At 40.7% G+C, this 25,858-nt stretch overlaps 1 protein-coding gene across 2 annotated transcripts in view; it reads right to left on the bottom strand.

Moving 5' to 3' along the window:
- prmt9 (protein arginine methyltransferase 9) overlaps positions 1 to 25,858 on the bottom strand; it is a 59,276-nt gene that overhangs the window by 23,258 nt on the left and 10,160 nt on the right. For both annotated transcript variants that reach the window (XM_087975004.1, XM_087974945.1), the window contains exons 2-5: positions 16,233 to 16,381; positions 9,487 to 9,723; positions 8,149 to 8,316; positions 6,232 to 6,334 (exon numbers count right to left, since the gene is read on the bottom strand). In XM_087975004.1, coding sequence (XP_087831130.1) covers positions 6,232 to 6,334; positions 8,149 to 8,316; positions 9,487 to 9,723; positions 16,233 to 16,381 — 657 coding nt within the window. The remainder of the gene's footprint in view (positions 1 to 6,231; positions 6,335 to 8,148; positions 8,317 to 9,486; positions 9,724 to 16,232; positions 16,382 to 25,858) is intronic.

Below are 25,858 nucleotides of genomic sequence, written 5' to 3'. Positions count from 1 at the left end.
TAAGACATCAGAGTGAGTTCAGATGGAGACTGGGTGACAGTGTGGGATCTGGGGAAAGGGCTGACCCTACAGCCTCAGTAGCTGTGAGCCGAGGCTGCCTTTGCTCTATTATCCCATGGCAATACTGGCCTCTTTTCCCAACCTGGTGTGCTGGCATTATAATCTTTATGAAAATATTTTCAGGACCACTGAGTGGTGACTGAATTGTAATTTTAATACATGTCATTTTTACTGATGTTTTGAGGGATTGCAACTACGTTAAAGGATGCAAAAATCCCAATAGGTCTAACTAAATCTATCATCTTGAATTTTTGTCTACCATCATATATGCTCTCCCTGCAGACAGCTTCTCAGCTCATTGTCTCATGATGTTTTCTCCTGAGCTTTTGGCAAATTTTTGTTAGTGGTCATATGCCATTGGCTTCCATTCTCAGGGACAGGGCTCCAATTTATCTCGCCCAGAATGGAAATTGAGCTCATGCTGTTGTCACGACTCTGAACCACTACTAGCCATCTCTCAATTGAAAGCCCCAATTGCAAAAACTGCCTGAGATCTGATCAGTTCTGGTGATCTCTCTCATCTACAATTACTCCATTTAGTTCAGGAGATCCACTAGCTTAATTTGAATTGGAAATACTAGAGCTAGCTGTCAGTTAGCTCTGCACAGATCCAGCAAGAGACTATCATATTTTCAGCTCTTATTTCACAATTTATGCATCTGAAATATTTTATTTATGTTGACTGGTCTTCCGAAAATCACTTTAAGGTCCAGTGAGTTCTCTAGATTATGGCCAAACGAAATAAGATATGAAAGTTAACATTTGATGAGAATCTCTTCAAATCTCAACATTTCAGAAGGGTATCAGACTGGAAGTCCAAATTTAAGTTAGACAACCCACAGCTTTTTCAAATCACAAATAAATAGCTTAATAACATTTCCCCAATACAGTATCAACAGCTTTATACTTTACAAAATTTACCTTGACTTGTAAAACACAATGTGAAGTCCTGTGTTAACCATTAATGTTCTGTTTTGACATTTGGGGGACCAAATTGTGAATACCAAACTTGAAATTGGTCTCTATCCATATGCATAAGATGGTGTAGGGAGAGGGGGTAAGGAGTAAATGATATGTAGGGATAGAGCCCAAAGAGAGGGTTGAACAGCTGGACAAAGGAGTCTATAATGATCTGGCTGGGAGGATGAACAGTTAATGGACCCTGTTAGTGGCTAACTATGGGTAATGTGTAATGGCAGAATATGTGACAAGTCAGGCAGCTTCCAAGGAGCAGGAGAATCGACGTTTCAGGCATAAGCCCTACCTCATTCCTGAAGAAGGGCTTATGTCCGAAATGTCGATTCTCTGCTCCTTGGATGCTGCCTGACCTGCTGCGCTTTTCCAGCAACACATTTTTCAGCTCTGATCTCCAGCATCTGCAGTCCTCACTTTCTCCTATGTGACAACAAGGCCTGGTGTGTGGTAGGAGAGGTCAGGCCCTAAAATTATTGAACTCCTTATTGAGTCCAGGGGGGCTGCAGGGTCCCCAAGTGGGAAATGAGGTGTTGTTATTTCAGCTTGCGCTGAGCTTTGCTGGAGCATTGTAGCAAGCCTGAGACGGAGATGTCGGCCAGGGAACAGGGTGGTATGTTAAAGTGGCAGACAACTGGAAGCTCAGGGTCGTTTTTGCAGGCGGAACATAGATGTTCTGTGGAGCAGTCACCTAGTCTATACATTGTTTCCCCAGTGTAGAGGAGACCACACTGTGAGCAGTGAATGAAGTAGACTCAGTTGTGAGAAGTGCAGGGAAAATGCTGCTTCAACTGGAAGGTATGCTTGGGCCCTTGGATACTGAGGATGAAGGAGGTAAATGGGCAGGTGTTACAGCTTCAGCTGTTGCAGGGGAATGTGCCATGGGGCTCTGGGAGGCAGGGTGGAAATTGGAAGTGAAATAAATTAACTTTTCCCAATTCTGGATGAGACAGAAGCAGCACCGGTGATTTCATCAACATATTGAAGAAAAGGTCGTAGATGGGGGCCAGAGCAGGACTGGAATGTGAATGTTCCACATACCCCATGAAGAGACAGGCATAACCGAGGCCAATGGTCCTCCAGCAAAGTTCAGTGTAAGCTGGAAGAACAACACAGTTTTCTGCTTGGGGGCCCTGCAGCCTCCCCACCTCCCCCCCCCCCCCCCCCCAAACTCAATAGAGTTCAATAATTTTAGGGCCTGAACTCCCCATGTCCTAGCTTCCTACCACATACACCAGGCCTTGCTATCACATACTCTGCCATTACACATTACCCATAGTTAGCCACTAACAGTCTCCATTAACAGCTATTTACCCTCCCAGCCAGATTGTTATCGACACTTTTGTCTGTTCAACTGCTCTTCTCACTCTGTGGGCTCTATCCCTACCTATCGTTTACTTCTTACTCCTTCCCACCACCATGTCTTGTGCATATAAGCCAACATTCTCCTAGCTACCATCAATTCTGAGGAAGGGTCACCGGACCTGAAGCGTTAACTTTGATTTCTCTGCACAGATGCTGCCAGACTTACTGAGCTTTTCCAGCAACTTCTGCTTTTGTTTCTGATTTACAGCATCTGCAGTTGTTTTGGTTTTTATTGCCTCTAAACGTTTCCTATCCATGGACCTGTCGAAATAACTTTGAAAGGTTGTAGTTGTACGTACCTCTACGACTTCCCCTCTCACCTTAAACCTATGGCCTCTATCCTTTGGACTCCCCTACCCTGAGAAAATGACCTTGGTTATTCAGCTGATCTATGACCCTAATGATTTTATAAACTGTTATAAAGTAAACTCTCAGCCTCCTAGAAAAAAAATTCCCAGCCTTTCCTTATAACTCAAAGCTTCCCATCTTGATAATATTCTTGTAAATCTCTTTTGTAACCTTTCCAAATTTAATAACATCCTTTTTATACAGCAGGGTGACCCAGAAATGCATGCAGTACTCCAGCTATGGCCTCACCAATGTCTTGAACAGCTGTTACGTAACATCCCAACTCCTATACTCAATGTTTTGTCTGATGAAGGCAAGCATGTCAAACTTATTCCTGCCACTTTTAAGAAACTATGTACCTGCAGCCATGGGTCTCTCCCTGTTTGACAACACTGCCCAGGGCCCTGCCATCAATCGTGCAACTCCTGTCCTGGTTTGTCTTATCAAAAGGCAACACCTCGCATTTATCTAAATTAAACTCCAGCTGCCATTCCTCAGTCCACTGGCCCAGTTGATCAAGATCTCATTATTCTACTTGATAACCTTCTTCACTCTCCACTATGTCACCAGTATTGGTGTCATCGGCAAACTTATTAACTATGCTTCCTATATTCTCATCCAAGCTATTTATATAAATAATGAACAACCGCTGGTCACAGACTTTCAGTCTGAACATTAACCCCATACCACCACCCTCTGTCTCTACCATCTCCAATCATCAGGCCAATTTTGTATCTAGTTGGCTAGCTGTCCCTGGATCCCATGTGATCTAACTTTCCTAACCAGTCTACCATGCAGAACTTTAAAGAAGGCCTTGCTAAAGTCCACGTAGAAAAAGGTTTACTGCTCCACCTTCATCTATCTTCTTGGTCACGGCTTTAAAAAAAAACTCAATTGCCTTTGAAACAAAGGCCAACATTCCATACGTCTTCGCTATATAGCTGCTGATTTTGAGTGCTTGTTTCTTGTGATTCACAGATGAGGACTCCCAAATCCCTCTTTTCTGTAACTGTGTACTTTCTCCATTTAAATAATATTGAGCTCCTCTGTTATTCCTGCAAAGTACATAACCTCAATTTCCAACATTATATTCCAACTACCAAGTTTCTGTACACTCCACATAATCTATCTATATTCCACTGCAGACCATATGTGCCATTCTCACTACTTGGCTTCCCACCTATCTTTGCAACATCTGCCAACTTGGTTATCACACCTTATAGCAGGTCCCATCATCTAAATAACTGATACAGACTGTTAATAGCTGTGACCCAGCACTGATCAGATGGCACTTGCCAATCCAAAGAAGACCCATTTATCCTTATTCTGTTTCCTGTTAGCTAATCAATTCTTTACCCATGTTTACCATGTTAACAATTCCATGCACTCCTATATTGTGCAACTACTTTTGACGAAGCACATTAACAAATACCTCTTGGAAATCTAAATAGCATTACTTGCAGTTACTTGTACGTTACTTTGTCAAATAAACTAAACAGATTATTTCAACACTATTTCAGTTTCAAAAATCCATTATTTCATGGTTGATATCAGAATGCTGGTTCCAGCATGTTTCCGATATAGGCCGTCTCAAGGGTATAGCTCCCACTTTCCTTGTGCCCCTTGAACTGAAATCTATTTCTTTCACACATCCATCTCTCTAATGCTATTTACCACATGCCAATTTCCACCTAGCTCAGGTAGCAATTATGAGGTCTTTGAGATTCTGCTTTCTAATTTGGCCTCCAGCTACTCATACCCACTCAACAGAACTTCTTTCCTAGTTTGATCTCTCGTCAATATGTTACATGGACCACACCAACGGGATCCACTTTATCCCACTGCAAGTTCCTCCCAGCTTGTAGCAGGTATCCCCAAATCCTGGTAGTGGCCAAGCAACACAACCATCTGGACTCTTGCTCTCAACTGCAGAGAAATGTAATATACAATCTCCTACTATTGTTACATTCCGGTTTAATTCACCACTTGAATAGGTTCTCATATTACAGTGCCTCAGTCAGTTTGCACATTTACCCCACTCGCATCCAAAGAAGGTGAAAGAACCTTAAAACCTGTTGGACAATTGCAAAGGATAAAGTTCTTGCATTCCTACCTTCTGGTTCCCATTACCTATATCCTCCAGCCTTGACAACTAGTTTCATCATAAGACCCTATCCTAAGAAATGTGATGGTCTTCCTGAACAGAGAATCCACTTAACTTTCCCCTTCCCTGGTGGGTTTCAGTATATTTAGCTCAGCCATAGTTCTGAGGTCAAACCCTTACTGCAGACGTATTTGTCCTAAATCATACTGGCATTTGTAAGCTCCCATATTCTGCAATCACAACCCACCATCTTAACAGTTTTCAATTAATTAACTGTTTGACTAAGTTACAGGCTCTCCTCGTCGCCACTTACTAGACAACACAAGATAATAACAGAATAGACCTTTACCACTTCAAATAAAATTTGGAAAAACTTACTTTTCTCTAATTTCCACCTATTTATCCTAATAGTAGTTACTCACCAGCCAACCAACCTTCAGTTTTCCTGTAACATTACTGTTTCTTTCAAATTGCCTGCCTTGGGGACCTTCAGTCACTGACTTCCTGTCTCAGAGTCTCTCTCTCACACATTGCCAAATATTAACTTCAGCTTCTCTAATGATAATGATCTTGTTAGAACACTGCAAAAATTAAGTTTGGACGGATGGAATAGGTTGTGTGATAGCATTCCGAGAATAGCAGGAGTTTCTCTGTGTCCCAAAGAAATTTTGGTTTTCTAACTAGGGTCATTAAAACAGGTAAAACAATTATTCACCTTATTTGTTGTTTATGGGTCACTGTTGTTTGCAAATTAGATGTCATATTTACTTCTAAATGAAATAATTTATCATTTGAGTGAAACACTGACATAATGAAAGGTGTTACACAAATGCAAATTATTTATTGTATAAATCTCCATACTTTGGTATAAAATTGCCACATTTTGAATTACTGCAGGTTATTTTATGGAATACAAGCTATAGGAAGCTTAAAAAAATCAGTACAAAATCATCTATCTAATGCAAGATTCTCAGTTGCAGCACTGCTTTGACAATGATAGTCTGCTAATTGCTTAACAGTTTTTATTAAAATCTGTGCTACATCACCGTAGCAAAATATACAATTATTTGGTTTCCAATCACCATTAAAAAGGGCCACTATACCATACACAAACTTCCAATAAACTCTGGGCAAACTAGAGAAGTAATCCAGGTAATTGAGTGGTACTCAACTACGTAGGGAATGTATAAAATTTATTTAGTCAGAAAAGACCTATGACATGTACACAAGTGACCATGGTTACATTCAATATGTATCATTAAAAACACACCCACTTTAGAAAAAGGATGCAAGTATCAAACCTCTGGGCTGAATTTGGTATTACAGCATCAAAACATTTCTAACTACTCAAATGTTCAGTCACACTTGTATAAAACACACACCTTTGGTGGGAGAAGAAGATGTTGCCATGCATGTATTAAGCTCTCCACAATTCCTTCACCGAACAGCCCAGCATCTACAGTCTCTGTGACAACAAGCGATACCCTGACAGAAAAGAAAGGAAAGCTCTGAAACAAAATTACAAATTACAGGAGCCAAAATTCCTGTCTTTTCTAATTTCATTAAATTCAGTGATGAGAGTATAAAGTGATATTGACACATGTTCGTGCAGGAGAAAGTGCGGACTGCAGATGTTGGAGATCAGGGTCAAGAGTGTGGTGCTGGAAGAGCATAGCAGGTCAGGCAGCATCAGAGGAGGAGAATCAATGTTTCGGGCATATGCCCTTCATCAGGAATGAGGCTTATTAGTGCATTTAGTACATTTCAGTGCAGTCTATTTTCTCAATAAAGTTACTGAAAACAGAAACTTCAGCCTAGAGTTGCTCAGAAATATTTTAACATAATAAACTATAATAATGCTCTATGAAGCGTGTGCAAGGATTGTAATTACTAAACTGATGTCGTATTCTATACCATTGGTATGCTGCAAATCCATTCATCTACTGCCAATGGTTCCAAGTTGAGTAGGTCACAACCTTCGGACTCCCTCCCAGTGATATTGTGGACAGTTCACCATGTTCTCAAAGGAAACTCAGCATAGGCAATAAATGCTGGTTCAGTCCATGAGGTCCACATCCCATAAGTGAATTAAAAAAAAGAGGTATAGACAGCACACTGATTCCAACACCTGGACAGGTATCAGAGGATGCCCCTAACTGACTGTGCCAGGGACACCAAGCGAAATCTAACCCCTTGATTTGACTGAGGCCTTCTGAAAACCATGACAAACTGCCTTTGTGTCAGCTCTATATGACAAGGCAAGATAAAGTAATGTGAACCTGGTGTCTCTGGCTAATGGGTGAAGCACAAAAAGAGAAGGCAAGGGAAGGCAAAGCAGGAATATGGAGTACATTTGCATAGTCTCTGTGTGAGTGTTAAGAGAACAAGCAAACATCCTAAAAATGCAGACTGGTCCAGTCCATGAGCTGAGTGCTCTGAAAACAAAATGTCCTTGCAGCAGCATTACAAATGATAGAGGTCATTGTGTCCAGAAGTACATCATTAAAATGAGGAAAGGCTCTCTCAGTGGTAAGAGATATGCCAGGAGGGCTCTTTGAAGCTGGCACATGTCAGATCCAATGTCTGTGCAAGTGGAATTCATGTGGCTGGTGGCCAGATAGCCTGCCCTGAGATAATGTTTTCCAGCGTCCAACCTGGAGGCCCTTTGGAGAAAGCAGTCAGCTGAATTCAGCAGGTACCCACTCTGGTTTTCATAATCCAAAAGCATGGTGCTGGAAAAACACAGCTGGTCGGGCAGCATCTGTGGAGGAGAGTCAACGTTTCGACTATAAGCTCTTCATCCGGAATACTGCATTCTGGTTTTCATGTCAAGATTTCTTAATGGCTAGCTTGTTTGGTGAATTTGGTGAAATACAAAACTGAACACCTGCGAAGTGAGTTGGCAGTCAACAAAACACTTAACAAGCTTTAATCATCAGAAGCCCAGAAGCTTTTGCAATACATGCTGGTGTCAGGAAGGGACCTCCTGTGCCCACTGGTGGTGACTTCTAACAACATCTTGTACAATTTCATTTTGGTACATCCAAGTGTCTCCCAATCATGATAGACATTTTTCTTGAATAAAAATTCTTCACTGAATTCAACTTTTACAAACTATTTAATAAAGTTGAAGCACAAAGATTATAACAACAGTATTGATTTAAACTAGCTAAAACAGATCAAGTTTCTTTTTTACAGCTTTTAGCTGTAGGGTGAGTTTATAAAATCAGAAGCAGATTGTTAAAAGGTTATATATAGCTAACATATAACTGTATTTGCTAAGTTGTGATGGAACGTACCTGCTGGGGAGATCTTTAGGTACTTCCATGTCTAATGATTTCATGTGCAGAACCTTGATTTGTCCTGCCATTTGGTTGGAAGCTATCACTTCACAGGCAAGTTCATACATCGTCTTGGACAGCTCACAAGCATACACATGAGAAGCTCCAGCTTTTCTTGCAAACATACTATATGGTAGAGAAAATAAAAATCACAAAAACAAGATTTTAAGGAGAGGAAGCAAAAATATGGCAAATAATTTTCCAAGTTCAGATTAGATTCCCTACAGTATGGAAACAGGCCCTTCGGCCCAACAAACCCACACCGACCCTCAGAAGAGTAACCCACCCAGATCCATTCCCCTACCCTATATTTACCCCTGACTAATGCACCTATCCCTATGGGCAATTTAGCATGGCCAGTTCACCTGACCCGCACATCTTTGGATTTTGCTTGTCTTTCATGTATCACCTGAAACTGTAAAATTTAACAAATTTTGTTCTTTCATGTATTTCTTCAACTTCAACACAAACCTTGAAACCAACTAAGATCCCAAAAATTATTTCGTTACTATGAAGAAATTATTTCTTGTTACTATGAAGAAATTATTTCTTGTTACTATGCATTTCGTATGCTCAACACAATGTCCTGTTTCTACGAATGCATTGGTTCTGAACTCATTTTTTTTTTCAAACCCTTCCACATAGTTACAATTAATACTGACAACTGATTAGATCCACCATTTTGGATTATCTTAATACCTCTTATGACTTTACCAGTCTTGAACTGATCTTTATTATGAGAATGAGGCATGAACTTAAACAGCCAGTAAACTGTCTTTTACACTTGGAAGCAACAGAATTGTACTCCAGCATAAGATGCAACCTCACGATCCAGCATATTCTCCACTCAATCATTACCATCAAGTCAGGAGATCAACCCTAGTGCAATGGAGAGTGCAGGAGGATGTGCAGGAGCAACACAAGGCATATTAAAAATGAGGTGCTAACCTGGTGAAGCTACCAAACAGTACTACTTGCATGCCAACTGTATAAGCAGCAAGTGAAAACAATCCCACAAACTGATCATATACAAGCTTCTTCCATACTGTATGATTCTATGATTATGGCTGTTCGTTTGCAAGTTAATTTTAGCAGTTGCTCCAAACATAGATTTATCACCTGTCATCCTTTGGCCCACTCAAACCTATATTCTCCGCTTACTTTCACTTATACTTGGCACCTTTCATTTCTTCCATTCATAGCGTTGCCTCTCCAAATCCATGTTTATAATATGCATACAGAAACATACATCCATTTAATAAACATACACAATCAGAACAACACACGAAGGCAGACCTGAGAATACCAGTTCCTGTTCCAATATCAAGAACAGACATGCAACCAGACTGCACTGTTTTTTGGATTGCTCTCTGATAGGCGACATTCCTCTTCTTATCATTCAGCATTAAAAAATGCCAGCGTTCCACTAGCCAGTTGGCCACACGATAGAAATTTTCCCTTGCCTCAGTGTAGTCAGGATTGAGCTTAATAGACTTGTGGAAATAGCCAGCAGCTTCATCTCGGAACCCCAAGCTGCACACAGAGCAAAGACAAAGACAGTCAAGAGAATTAACTTTAATTTTTGGATATAATGGATTTTTTAAAAAAAAGATATTTTTTTGTATGCAAACACATTTTTCGTAAGAAAATGATTACAATAGCTATTATACACATACAGGAGCAACTAACAATACTTTAAATAGTTTAGAAAGGTCAGCTGTTTAATAGATTACCGTGCCAACTTCAGTTTGACCAAAAAGAAAGATATCAATTTCAGTTTGATTGCTTAACGAAAACAGAAACAACAGGAGAAACTCAGCAGGTCTGACAACATTTTGGTGAGAAAAGTAGAGTTAACATTTCGGTCCAGTAAGAGTGCTGAAGATGGGTCACTGGACCGGAAATGTTAACTCTTGCTTTCTCTTCTCAGATGCTGCCAGACCTGCTGAGTTTCTCGAGCAATTTCGGTTTTTGTTTCAGATTTCTAGCATCTGCAGTTTGTTGGTTTTTCCAATTTGGCTGCAGTTTTGTAGCAACAGTTTGTCCATATGCGTACAATATATGTAGATAAATTAATTTTTCTTCTATTTACTCATGGGATGTGGGCATTACTGCTTGACCAGTAGTTACTGCCCAACCTTAGTTGCCCTCGGCCAGTTGCCTTCTTGAACCGCTGTAGTTCATGTGTCGTGGGTTAACCCATGATGCCCCGAGGGAGGGTCTTCCAGGATTTTGATCCAGCAACACAAACAACGGCCGATACATTTCCAAGTCAGACGGTGAGCAGCTTGGAGGGGACCTTGCAGATAGTGGCGCTCTCATCTATCTGCTGCCCCTGTCCTTCTAAAGTGGAAATGGTTGAGGGTTTGGAAGGTGCTTCTAAGTGTCTTTGGTGAATTTCTGCACTGCACCTTGTAAGTAGTATACACTGCTGCTACTGAACTTCGGTGGTGGAGGATGTGGATGTGGTGCCAATCAAACAGACTGCTTTGTCCTGGAGGGTGTCAAGTTTCTTGACTTTTGTTGGAGCTGTACCCATCCAGGAAAGTGAGGAATATTCCGTCTTGTGATTTTCGATGGTAGACTGGCTTGGGGAATCAGGATGAGAGTTCCTCACTGCAGTTTTCCGAGCCTCTGCACTGCCTTTACGTGATGAGACCGATGATTTTCTAGTGAATGTAACCCCAAAGATGTTGACAGTGCCACTGAATTTCAAGGGGCAGTGATCAGATGGTCTCTTATTGAAGATGGTCATTGCCTGGCATTTGTAAGATGTAAATGTTACTTGCCAGATCAACTTGTTCCATTATGTTATGGCACATGGGCATATGGGAAAGAGTTAAAAGGGTCCTGAGGAGCACGATTTTTACATAGAGGGTGGTGCATGTAGGAAACAAGCTGCCAGAGGAAGTGGCAGAGGCGGTTACAATTACAACATTTACAAAGCATCTGGATAATTACATGAATAGGAAGCGTTTCGAGGGATATGGGCCAAATACTGACACATAGGACTAGATCAGTGTAGGATATCTGGTCGGCACGAATGAGTTAGACCATCTTCCAGATGGTCTGTTTCTGTGCTGTACAGCTCCATACTCTATGTCTAGGGCAGCTGGACTTGAAACCAGACCTTCTAGCCCAAAAGTAGGTACCACTGCACCACAAGAACACTTTACACAATATGTATGCACCCTATCCTGTTTTCACTTAGTGATTCAAATGGAATTGTTTTCACGTTATAGTTTGGTCAAGAATAGGCCCTGTACAAATTGGCTAGACAATCACGACATACTTGTGAAAGAGGCCAGGGCTATTAACTTTGAACATCTGTTGCAGTAGGGTTGGGTTCTGTTCACCAGATGTTTAGCTCTGTGCGGTCCTGCAAGTGGATGAATGGTCTGACGCCCAGTCTCATGTAGCCTGTGAAAACTAATGTGACTAACAAATCTGCCCTTGCAATAAATGATTTACTGGAGTCAGCTTTGAATTCTTGTGAACAATAGCAAAAGTACTGTATATAAATCAAGCTAACAGTCCAGAATCTTTAGTGAATGTTTGCTTTATGAGACAGTTGAATCTACAAGTGGAAATACTCAGTGAAAAAACATATAAATCAATTTATCAAGCTCATTATGGGACAAGTTTAAGATGTGGGTCAAAAACCAAGCTGGAATCATACTTAGCAGAAGAGTTCTGATTGTTCGAGACCAATCACCTCAAGTTCCCAACATTACTGTAGTTGTAATACATAAGTAAAAGATTGCAAATACTGGAAATCTGAAGATCAAAAAAACCTGGCAAGAAAATAATCAGCAGGTTAGGCAGCACCTGATAAGAGAAACACAACATTTCAGGTTAAAGAATTTGTTCAAAGAAAGTTTGATCAGTTCTCGTGACTTGGAATGTTAACTCTGCTGGTCTCTTTCAATGCCACTTCACTTATTTTCCCATTTTTGTGTTATCATTGTAGCAATTTCTCAGGATAGTATCTTAGGTCCACCCATCTTCAGCTGCACCATCAAATGACCATTGTTCAATAATAAATTTGGAGGTAGGATGGTTGTTGGTGATTGCCGTGTTAAATCCATTTACAATTCATCAAAATTAAGCAGTCTGTGGCCAGATGTTGCAAAGTATGGACAACACCCAGTTTGGGCAGAGAAGTGACGGTTAATATTTAAAGCACAAAACTGTCAGGCAATGACCAAATCCAGCAAGAGAAAGTCTGACCATCTGCCCCAATGTTCAACAGCATTGCCATCAGAGTCTCCCACCATCAACACCCTGAGGGTCACCATTAATCAGTCTCAATATTGATTTTATTCTTTCACATAGCATTAATTTCCTATCCCTAATTTCCCTCACGTAGGTAATGGTGAACTACCTTCTTGAATCTCAGTGAAAACTTGGATGATCTGAACGACATGGACCATGGCAAGAAACATGGCAAAATTGTGCAGGAAGTCAAGCAAGGCCTACCCTGACATCAGGAACAACTCGCTGTATTTTTTAACTAACTTTGAGGTAACAAGGAGAGATTCTCATTGAGAAGTGCCGATTGTTAGTTAACGACCTCATTAGCTGCAGATTTCACTTCATTAATATGTAGCTTTCTATCCACCACAAGTAAACTGGACCCCAAGAGTTCTCAACATAGAAATCAGAAAGGAAACTTTGTCGCTTACTCTAAAGGATCTTCACACTGGATACCAGGCACTAACATCTGAATGCATTCTTCATGGGCAGCTGTCTCACACACCCCACATCCACAAATGTACCATCTCCAAGAACACTCAGCATATACATACAATCCATTCTCTAAAGTACTTCGGCACTTAATACTGCATCTTAGGCTATCATGGTAATACTACCACAAGGACACTTTGCACTCAGACATTCATCCAGCTTGTCGACACAACTAGGCTGCATCTCAGAGCTGCTCACCTACTCTCTTATCACTCACTCACTTTAAGCCAACCTGGATACTCTCAGCATCCTTGCCTTGCTTTTCCTTTTTGCATCTTCACCCTCAGCAGAGCTACCAGGCTCACAGCACTGCTGTATCACCTTAGTGTTTAGTGTAGCTAGAAAACACATCATGCTTGTCAGCAATCCTCAGTCAAGGCAAGATAGACAGCGTTCAGTCAGGGTATCCTGGCAAATTAAGTGTATGGCAGCCTCTGACATTAGTCCAGAAGCTTTGACATTATCAGTCAGCCACTTGGGGCAGCCAGAATCAGGAACCTCTTCTCAAAGGCTTCGTGTAGTTGACGATAAATGAGGAAAAATCTTGTGTGATGGAACATAAGCCCGAGTGGGAAATGGGTGCACTATCAGAGATAGTCAGGTTTCAGAATGAAGATGATGGCACTTGCCTGATGGAATGGAGAAATTCACCTTCCTATACTGCTGAGTAGTTCTCCAGACTGAGGAGACCACACTGACCCAGGTGAAACCTCAGACCAGGCTAGCAGAGTACAGTATTGTGACCCTCTGTTGCGGGGGGGAAAAAGGGCATTTCTCCTCTCTACTAGTTCTGAGGAAGGGTCACTGGACCCGAAATGTTAACTCTGATTTCTCTCCACAGATATTGCCAGACCTGCTTAGCTTTTCCAGCAATTTCTCTTTTTGTTTTGCCCCTGCACCAGCATGTCCACCAAGACCGCCAAGCCTCTGCTTGCAAAGTGAAGGGCTAATTTTCCCTTGGCTTCATGCCAGGAATTATGCAGGACAGTTCCAGGCTAACAGTGGGTGACTGGGTACTCAATAGCCTTCCACATAAAATGGCAATTATCTGGCAATGCTAAGTTATTCTGGATATGAGTAGTAAAATGGGGCTATAATAGGATGAGGGGGTACCATAGGGATAATTAGTTAATGAGATAAGTTTGCAAAGATGCAACAAGAAAGCTCGCCAGGCTTCAGCATGTATAACAACTGAGTAATTTCCCAAGCGTACTTCAGTCATCCTTGCCCACAATCTACCTCTGTTAAACTGGAAAGTAGGCATGTCCGAGACAAATTAGGAAGATCTCAGTCTGAAAACAGCTGCGTCTCAATTTCAGTGAGCTTCCTGAAGGATTTCTCTCTGTGTAGCTCCTCCACGTTTGTCACACTACCTACTCAAGTGTCCCTCATTACTATTAAACCATGCCCATACACTGCACTGCTTGTCCCATATTTCCCCACTTACTACAGAAGAAAGCTCTTACCATTGTCAGTACCTCTCTGGATCCCTGGCACCGGTGCCAGTTTTACACCAATTCAAGCATTGTGGTCCAGAGCTGCCCTGCATGGTTCCTGTCAGTCACCCCAACATGCTGAAGGGAAACAGATACTCTCCTTTGTCAACACAAACCTGGAGATCCTGGTGGACAAAGTACAGAGAAGGGCTGACCTCTTGCCTGTGGAAACGTTTACGACACCACACCCCCTCACAACCTAGTCCCAAGGTTTCCACCAGGTTCAATATGAATGCAGAACCCAGCAATGCAGGAAGGAGGTCAATGTCTTTCTCTGCTCTGCATCCATCATCCACCATCATCTTTCTGTTACCTCACACTCACTCTATCCAAACCTCATGCATGAGACTATTAAAAGACGGCAGAAACCAATTCAATTGCAATGTCATTAAATTGCACGTTGATGCATATGAAGGCTAGTCAAGTGGGTAATATAGTAAATTTTCTAGTGCTTCTAGAACTGCATCTCAGGAATAGAACTAACATGGGAAATTTGAAACAATCACATTTATAGTTGAGCAACATATACCGTTAACATTCTTTTTTTAAAATAATGATAGATTTATTTCATTTCTGAAGGGAGAAGTTATAATAAATGAGAATATATTTGCATACTACTATCTTTGTGATGTTTCAATATCAAAAAGGTATTTGAAAGATAAAACTAAATGTAAACATATTTTGTCATTCTGAAATACAACATCGCAACTTATCTCAAGATGTCAATAAGGGGAGGGGGGCCCACAAACAGCAACGGTATATTGATCATGACTTGTTTCAGAGATATTGGTTGGAGGTTAAATATTGGCTTCAACCCTTCCCTCGGGTGGACCCGGAGCAGAGGGACCTCCACAACTTTTCATTGTATAATAAAATCTTTCATGTTTATTTAAGAATGTCGAGGTGGTCCTGGACAACCAGGCATTTGGACAACTACATTGATAGGAAAAGATTAGAAGGATTTGGGCCACGTGGAGGGAAATGAGGTTAGCATGAACGAACATTTCAGTCAGCATGCACCAGTTAATTACAGTCAGAGTCCATGATGTAGGACTCTACAACTCTAATTAACTGATTTCAAGTTGGGTGACAAATAGGGGCTGCAATTCGTAGCAGCATATGAAGTTTAGAAACTCTATATGCTTCATGTGAATCACAGTTCTGCTTCTATCCAGCAAACTCCTCTCAAATCATCAAACTATCCAACAAGTGGCTAAGACGTATAGCCAAAGGTTCAATTATTGATCTGTGCTAACTTGGATGATGAAAGTTAAAGTAAATGTTGGAGAGACTATAATAACAGTGGACATTACCATACAATTACAACACAATAATAGTATATCTTAGTTATCTTCTTTAAAAGCCAGTCCTTATGAACATCACCTTGCAGCCACACAGCATTGGGTGTGCAATGGTGTCAGATTGAGCGGTGATACTGAGCAACACAAAGAAAATTTTAAGGATGTTAATAATCCCACCTGGGCAACATTCTGGGTGATCAATCATCATCCATAGAACCATAAAATAAAGAGTTTTTTTTAAAAGAAAACAACTTGCTGGAAAGTTGATATCTGTGAATCTTAGACAAAGACAGGATTGGGCTACATTGTACTGGCATTAATGATTAAACGTACCAATACTCACAGCTCAAGTTCACTAAATTTACTATGGGTATTGAGGAGGACAGAAAGTCACAATAAAAGCTGTTAAGAAGATAGATAAAAGTGTTATACAAACGATATTATATAACCACTTAATATAACAGATATTCAAAAACAATTGGGAAATGCTATCACAAACCTAAATAAATGTTCTCCCATACTGTTCCATATTACTTCATTATTTGGGTACAGCTCCAAGGCCTGTTCATAGCAGTCAAATATATCCTGAATCCGACTTAAAGAATTAAGTTCTTCTGCCCATTTAAAGAGTGTGTGTTGGAACGATTCCTAGGGTTTCAATAATAAAGACAACTAACGTAAAATACATGAAAAACTGAACGGCATTAAAGCAAAGCCAATGCATTAAGTCGGATTGGACAGGAGGCTTCAAAACTGGTGCTTTTGTGATCATCTATCAATTTATCTATAACTTGGCAAGTACATTAACATCCAGAACAAACAATGAATCTTTATTTTCGAGAGTTCAATTTGGTAAAATCCACATGCCATACCAGCATAACAGAAGGCATGTTGGCCATTGGTGTTTTATTATCAAACAATTCCCATGTTCCATATATGGCACCACTTCCAAGTGATTCCATCTTACAGGGTCTCTTGTCCAGAGTTGAAATTATTTACAATAGGTGAAACTATCAAACTTGAACAGAAATATACTTTGCTCAAAAATTAATGAGGCATAAGGAGTTGGATTTTACTGCAATAATTAATGCTAAGGCTTACAGCGCTCAGTTACTTATGTAAAAATCAGAAAGCAACAAGCAATGCCCACATCTACAAAGTTAAAATAGAAATCTGAAAATTACTGGATGGCAAAAGATTCATCAAAACTGCATTGTGCCATCTGCCCCACCATTTAGACACATTGAACAGTCAGAAACCCGCAGTTTGAGTCACCTCATAGATACTGAATTCTTAAGAGGAGTTTGTCCATTCTACTGTCGGCATCCTTTTAATGCTGCAATTAAGCACAATTATAATGACCAACAACCTACAGGTAGTTCTCCTATAATGCCGTAGTTGCATTCCATTGAAACCTCACTAATAGAAAATCACTTCATATAAAGAATGGGCCCTTCGAGAAAAGTGGGACTGAGGCAGGGCAACAAAAGGAAATTCACTCACAATCGCTCAAAAATCACCCAAAAGTCTAACACAAAGTATAGCACAGTGTGAATGAAGGTTGAAATCATATTTATTAATGAAACAAAAGTAAATTTAACACAGTTCATGTAAAAAATATAAGAAAGCTGCTCTCTGTACAGTACCTCTCACAGAAAGTTGCTCTGTCGGCAGCTGACATCACGCATGCGCAGAACGGTGCAGAGATATGGGTGCTGAAATAGCTGCTTATTTAAGGGTCACATGAACAAGTATTAACTGAAGAGATTAGTATTTAGTGCACACAGAACCTTGCCAGAAAGTAAACACATTATAGCCATGAAATTTCAGTGCGGAGACAACTGAGAGTCGTCACAGAGGTTGAGTATCTGTAAAGTTGTTATGGAGTAAGAAGGTTGAATCTAACTTTGTTAAATTTGTTATAAGACTATTTCAAATAGTTCTATACAATGTAACTTGTTCGGGTTTTCCTTCTGAGAGTGATTTACTTTTATTTTACTGTTGAAAAAGGTACACTGACAGGCTCTTGTTATTATACGATCAGTAACTGGCTACCATGGTACATAAATGAAAAGTTAAAACCTACGATCCAACAATGCTCCAGAATACAAATGCCATAGAAAGGGGAGCATAGATGGAGAGGAATATGTTAAGTGGGTACGACAAAATTTTATGATTCAGTATGTGGACATACCTACTAGAGATGGTGCAAAACTTGACCTACTCTTGGGAAATAAGGCAGGCAGATGACTGAGGTGTCAGTGGGGGAGCACTTTGGGGCCAGCGAACATAATTCTATTAGTTTTAAAATAGTGATGGAAAAAGATAGACCAGACCTAACATTTAAAGTTCTAAATCGGAGGAAGGCCAATTTTGATGGTAATAGACAAGAACTTTCAAAAGTTGATTGGGGACAGATATTCACAGGTAAAAGGGATGCATGGAAAATGGGAAGTCTTCAGAAATGAGATAATGAGAGTCCAGAGAAAGTATATTCCTGTCAGGGTGAAAGGAAAGGCTGGTAGGTGTAGGGAATGCTGGATTACTGGAGAAATTGAGGTTTTTCGATAAGAAAAAGAAGGAAGCATGTGTCAGGTATAGACAGGATAAATCGAGTGACTCCTTAAAGGAGTATAAAGGCAGCAGGAGTATACTTAAGAGTGAAATCAGGAGGGCAAAAAGGGGATATAAGATAGCTTTGGCAAATAGGGTGAAGGAGAATCCAAAGGGTTTTTACAAATACATTAAGGACAAAAAGGTAACAGAGAAAAGAACTCCTCAAAGGTCAGGAAGGCAGCCTGTGTGTGGAACTGCAAGAGGTGGGCGAGATACTAAATGAGTATTTTGCATCAGTGTTTATTGTGGAGAAGGACATGGAAGATATAGAATGTGAGGAAATAGATGGTGACATCTTGAAAAATGTCCATTTTCCAGAGATGGCGGTGCTGGATGCCTTAAAATGCATTAAGATGGATAAATCCCTGGGAGCTGATCAGGTGAGCGCTGTGAGAAGCTAGGGAAGTTGCTGGGCCCCTTGCTGAGATATTTGTATCATCGATAGTCACAGGTGAGGTGCCGGAAGACTGGAGGTTTGCTAACATGGTGCCACTGTTTAAGAAAGGTGGTAAGGACAAGCCAGGGAACTATAGACCAGTGAGCCTGACATTGGTGGTGGACAAGTTGTTGGAGGGAATCCTGAGGGACAGGATTTATATGTATTTGGAAAGACAAGGACTGACAAGGGTTGGTCAACATGGCTTTGTGCATGGGAAATCATGTCTCACAAACTTGACTGAGTTTTTTGAACAAGTAACAAAGAGGATTGATGAGGGCAGAGTGGTAGACGTGATCTATACAGCCTTAGTAAAGCATTCGACAAGGTTCCTCATGGTTAGCAAGGTCAGATCTCATGGAATACAGGGAGAACTCGCCATTTGGATACAGAACTGGCTCGAAGGTAGAAGACAGAGTGTGGTGGTGGAGGCTTGATTTTCAGACTGGAGGCCTGTGACCATTGAAGTGCCATTTATATAAATGTTTTTCATCATTTATATAAATGTGAAAATAGGAGGTACAGTTATTAAGTTTGCAGATGACACCAAAGTTGGGGGTGTAGTGGACAGCAAACATTACCTCAGGAGTACAATGGGATCTTGATCAGATGGGCTGAAGAATGGCAGGTGGAGTTTAATTTAGATAAATGCAAGGTGTTGTATTTTGGCAACACAAATCAGAGCAATACTTATACACTCAATGGTAAGATTCTGGTGAGTGTTGCTGAACAGAGACCTTGGAGTGCAGGTTCATAGCTCCTTGAAAGTGGAGTCGCAGGTAGATAAGATAGTGAAGGTGGTGTTTGATATCCTTTCCTTTATTGGTCAGGGCATTGAAGATGTGAGGTCATGTTGCAGTTGCACAGGACATTGGTTAGGCCACTTTTGGAATAGTGTGTGCAATTCTGGTCTTCCTCCAATCGGGAGGATGTTGTAAAATTTGATGGAGTTCAGGACAGCTACAAAATTAGCATTTAGCTAACAATATGGAAATTTGCCTAGTATGTCCTGTATGTAAAAAGCAGGACAAACCCAACCTAGTCAATTATCACTATACTCTCGATCAAAGTGATAGAAATTGTTGTCAACATGCGAAGCTTGCAAAGGTATAAGCTGCTCACTGACACTTGGTTTGAGTTCTTTCAGGGCCACTCAGCTCCTGACTTCATTACAGCCTTGGCTCAAACTTGAATAAAGGAGCAGAACTCAACTTGAGGTAAGAATGACTGCCCTGGACATCAAAGACACTTAACCAAGTGTGACACCAAGGAGCCTGAGCAACACCAGTGTCAAAGAAAACACAGCTGGTTGGAGTCATACCTAGCATAAAGGAAGATGATGGTGATTACTGGAGATCAATCAGCCCAGTCCCAGGACATCTCTGCAGGCGTTCCTCTAGGTACTGTCCAAACTATAACAAATTCAGTTGCTTCATCAATATCTTTCTCTCCAGCATAATGTCAGAAGTGGGGATGTCTGCTGATGATTGCACAACATTAACACCATTAATGCTGAAACAATCCATGCCTATTCATGCAAGACCTGATCATCATCCAGGCTTGGCCTGAGGAGCAACAAATCACACTTGCACCACACAAATGCCTGGCAATTACCACCTCCCACAAGACAGAATCTCATCACTTGATATTCACTTGTATTACCGTTGCTGAATATCCCACTATCAATATGGCCTGGGCCTTACCATTACCCAGAAAAGTGAACCGGAACCACCACATAAATACTGTGCCTACAACAGCAGGTCAGAGGATAGAAGTCCTGCAGCAAGTAACTCACTTCCCCCAATGTCTCCCACGTTACACAAGGCAGGAGTGTGATGGAAGAACATGAACTGAAGATGCATGGGAACATCACCACTTACAACTTCTCCTTCAGGTCATACATCAAGCTAACCTAGAACTATATCAGTATTATTTCAGTGTCGCTAATACAAAACCCTGGAATTCCCTTAGTAACAACTCTACGGGTGTACCTACACACCAAGAATTGCAGCGGTTGAAGGCGGTAGCTCACCACCACCTTCTTCATGGCAAGTAGGGATGGGTAATAAATACTGGCTCAGACAGTGCTACCAACATCTCAGGAACAAATTTTTTAAACTGGAAACTCACTTTTCTTACAAAAATGTATGTGAAAGACTGCACGGAATTATCAATTGAAGTGGCACTGGCTTACTGGCCTAATTTTACATAAAACAGTTCCACACCACAAGCAATGTTTTGCCTGAGCAATTGCAAATTTATTGTCCCGTAATTGTGAAGGAGGTAGAAGAGAGACCTGGAGCGTTTGTATACAAATCTTTGCTAGCAAGACAGATCTACAATTTAATTAATAAAGCATATGGATCCTTCCTCATATAAATAGAGGCAGAGTACAAAACGAGAAAAATTAGTTCGGCCCCAGTTGAAGTATTAGCTCCAATTTTGGGCAGCACACTTTAAAAAGGATATGAAGTACCAAAGAGTGTACTCACCAGGGTAACAGCACAGAGGGAAAACGAGTTAAATTTCCAGTCATGTTGACATTTCATCCGAATTGTTCTCTCAACCGCTCCGGCAGATTTATTTTCAAATTTCAAGAAGTGACAGAATTTTGGTCGTCTTTAGCAGGAAATTGCACCGCGATCATTTCTTCTCCCATCTCCCACCCAATGAAAATCCAGGGGGATGATGCTATGCAATGATTCCAAGTTACTAATGATTAAGATGTCAGTTTTTATCCATGCTGGGTTTCTGCTATCAGGTGGGACTCATCTGCATTGAACTCAATTAAATAGCTTGCTGTCACTCACTATTTGAAATCAAAAGTAAACAGTTACAAGAGTAAAATGTAGCTAATGTGTCAGAATCCTAACCATACACTAGCAAGTAACTAGCTTCAGGAAACAAAACAACATTAAGGAATCAGGAAAAAAAAAGTTGTCCCATCAGAACAAAAGAACTCTTCGACAAATATCACCAATGGGATCGCACACCACATGGATGGAGAGGGATCCAGGGGGATTCAGAGTCGTGGGGGGAGTATTTATTAATTAGATGGGTTAGTTGGTTACATAGTTATTGAATGGTGCTGTGGATGGGATGATCTGAGTTATACAGGTGGGAAGATTGTACGTGCGATGAGCAAAAGAAACAGTGGTAGCGTTAGGAAAAGTTCCTTTATGCGGTGAGTAATTAGAATCCGGAATATAGTGCACAGCCCGAGTGCGGCATGGAGGCAGATTAAAAAAAAAAGTTGGACAAATAGCCAAAGAAATAAAATCACAGATCTAAGGGGAAAGGGTGGAAGACTGGACTTCATACATGTTATAACCAGTACAGCCTTTGGTGATCTGAGGAACACAAAAGTGTTTAATGACAAGGACCTCAGACTGGGCACAAGTTCATAATAATCAGAGCAATAATGTCACCCGCCCTCATGTATAAGGAGAGATGGACAATGTACAGCAGACATGTCAAAACCCTGGAGAAATGTCACCAACAATGCCTCTGCAAAATTTTGCAAATCCACTGGTAGTCTCAGTACTCCAATATCAGTGAATTCTCTCAGGACAACAACCCCAGCATCAAGGTACTGGTTACAGACAATCAATTGGGCAAGCTACATTGTCTGCATACCTGACACAAGACTTTCAAAACAAGCTCTTTATTCTGAGCCTGCTCATAGCAAGCAGTTACAAGGAGGACAGAGAAAACATTTCAAGTATATCCCCAACACCTCCCTGAAAAATTCAATATCCCATTGCGTCATGAAAATCTCTTGCCTAAGAGCGCCCAAACTGGAGAAGCAGCATTGACAAAGATGCCAACTATCTTGAGCATCTCCCAAAGACCCAGCTGAAGGCTCTTTCAAAAAACTGGAATATCCCACCATCTGCCTCTTCAGTCAAGGCTGGTGCATCAATTCAGCATTGGACCATTTAGTCACCTCAGGATCCTCAACTCTGGAATGGACAAAAGTCATCAGTTTTGAGGGATAGCTTATGGGAAACAGAATTTGTACACCAGTTCTCATTCTGCAAAATAACTGCTGTCTTAAATACACTATTTAGACTTATGGCAACAGAACCTACATAATAAAATTTCATTTGATTTCAGCACTAAATTATAGCCCAATAAACTTACTCCAAATTGAAGGCTTCTAGAAGTCAATGATTTCAAAAATAGCATGATTATTGTAGTTCAGAAATCTGAAACGTCTCCATATCAAACTGCGCATTTGAAAAGTAGTTTTAACTCAGTCCACTACACCGCTTTAAGTCTATGAAAAACCTGTTGCAGGCCATGGCTCAAATGGCAGCAACATCCTTGCCTTTGATCAGAAGGTTAAAACTTCAACTTTCACTTCACCACCTGAACTATCAAGGCTGATACTCCAGCACAGCTTTTGGGACAGTGGTGCACTTCTGCAGTGCCATCTTTCAGACAAAACACTAAACCAATGCCCCACCTGCCCTCAGCTGAAATAAACAATCCCATCACACTTTCATAAAAAAGCAGCAAGTAACCCACAGTCTCCTGGCCAATATTTATCCCTGAATTAATATCACGAAAACTGATTATCTGATCATTATCACATTCCCATTTGTAGGGGTTTGCTGCACACAAATTGACAATTGTGCTTCCTGCTTGACAACAGTGGCAACACTAAAGTACTTCATTGGCTATAAAGTGATTTGAGATGCCCAGTTATGAACTACATAAATGTAAACTTTCCTCTTTATGTAGTTTTTTAATCCACTTTGAACTCAAACTGGACAAAGGAAGTCACAATAAAACTAAAAACAAAATTATCTCTAGGACTTGAGAGGTTTCTAAAATCATGAGGGGTATGGATAGGATAAATAGACAAACTCTTTTCCCTGGGGGAGGGGAGTCCAGAACTAGAGGGCATAGGTTTGAGGTGAGGGGAAAGATATAAAAGGGACCTAAAGGGCAACTTTTTCACGCAGAGGATAGTGCGTATATGGAATGAGCTGCCAGAGGAAGTAGTGGAGGCTGGTACAAATACAGCATTTAAAAGACATCTAGATGGGTATATGAATAGGAAGGGTTTGGAGGGATATGGGCCAAGTGCTGGCAGGTGGGACTAGATTGGGTTGGGATATCTGGCCGGCATGGATGAGTTGGACCAAAGGGTCTGTTTGCGTGCTGTACATCTCTATGGCTTACAATGCAGAGGCTGCCAGGTGCAACAATTGTGGACCCTGTGTCAACAATATCTACTGATTAGCTTCTGCTCCTAGAGATTGCATATTTAATGGGCAGTGCATATTTCTTCATTGAAAAAGAATTTCTGACATCCTATTGTTTGGCAATCTGACTAGACTTGTATTACATACCTGCTCGATTGCAATTAAAGTCTGTGAAGAGAATCCAGAATCGATTTACATAGCTACAAACCACAGATGGTTGAAGCACAGATTGTGAAAGCTCCTATATTCCAATTAGCCAAGCTATGTAGTCAGTAATAAACAATTAAAGTAGCAAGTAGAATCACATTATTGAAACATTTTAAAACTGACAATCAAATTCCTGATATATATTACCTTCAAACCAAGGTTAGTGACTTCAATATCTGCCACATGGCCAATTTTGCTATCCAACATCAAATTTGGCTAATTAACCTACTCTCTCCTGCTGAAGTCAACCATAATTCCAGAATCATCCTGAAAAGACAAATGCCTGACATCTTTACTTTACCTTGAAGCCCTCTACTTATTTTGGCAACAAATCCAAAAAAGCTTATGAACTTCTTTGCCACCTGAAACTGGGGTTCTCTGTTCAGCTGCCTCCGGTGCATTCAACCCTTGGCTGTCTCACCAAATCAAATCTACTAGTTGCTTTCCAAGCCAAAGAACTAGGCTCGATGTTTACTACCAAAGCAAGTAATATAGAAACACATGACAGAGCATTTGATCTCTTGAGCCTGTGCCACCATTCATTATGACCATCAAACCTTCATATTATCTATCACACCAACCTAATCCCACCTTCCTGCCTTCAATCCCACATGGTTTAGTTCTTATCCTTAAACGATGACCCCTGGTTCTGGACTTCCACACCATTGAGAACCACTTCTGGCATCTAACTTGCCCAGCCCTGTTAAAATTTGATTTCACTCATTTAAACTTCAACAAAGACAATCCTATCTGACTCAATCTTTCCTTATATATCTGTTCTGCTATCCCGGGAATCAATTTGATAAATCTTTGCTGCACTCCCTTTATAGCAAAAACATCATTCCTAGGTATGGAGATTAAATCTGCACACAATATTCCAGTTGTGGCCTCACCAATGCCCTGTGTAGTTGCAGCAAGATGTTTCTCTACTCTCACCTTCTCACTACAAAGGCCAAAATACAGCTTGCCTTCTTTATTACCTGTACTGGCACACTTGACTGATGCACAAGGACATCCAGGTCTCATTGAACATTCCCCTTCCTCAGTTTACAGCCACAGTAATCTGCCTTCCTATTTTTGCTACCAAAGTAAAGGATCTCATTATACTGCATCTACTATAAATCTGGCTACTCACTCAGCCTGTCCAAATCACACTGCAACATCTCTGCACCCTCCTCGCAGTTTACCCTTCCACCTAGCTCTGCGTCATCTGCAAATTTTGCGATGTTATATTTCGCTCCCTCATCTAAATCATCAACATATATTGTGAATAGCCAGGATCCTAGTGCTAATCTATGTGGTACTCCACTTCTCACTGCCTGCCATTCATTTATTCCTACTCTGTTTCCTGTCCGCTAACCAATTTTTCTATCCATCCCAATACACTAACCTAATTCTATGCACTTCAATTTTACACATTAATCTTTTATGTACAACTTTGTCAAAAGTCTTCTGAAAATCCAAATAAACCATATCTATTCACTACTTCTGTGAAGAATTCTAGATTTCTCAAGCATAATTTCAAAACCAATGATGTCTGATTTAGCACTGCTTTCCAATTACTCTTCTGTAAAATCCTTGATAACGTACTCCAGCATCTTCCCCACTGCCGATGTCACTGGTCTATAATTTCCTGCTTTCTCTCTACCTTAC

This window comes from Chiloscyllium plagiosum, unplaced genomic scaffold (genome assembly GCF_037043375.1).
Source record: "Chiloscyllium plagiosum isolate Xiang-an unplaced genomic scaffold, Cpla_swu_hap1 HiC_scaffold_1, whole genome shotgun sequence".
In the NCBI taxonomy this organism is placed as follows: domain Eukaryota; kingdom Metazoa; phylum Chordata; class Chondrichthyes; order Orectolobiformes; family Hemiscylliidae; genus Chiloscyllium; species Chiloscyllium plagiosum.
The sequence above is the reverse complement of the archived record's forward strand: the minus strand, read 5'-3'. Positions and strand labels throughout refer to the sequence as shown.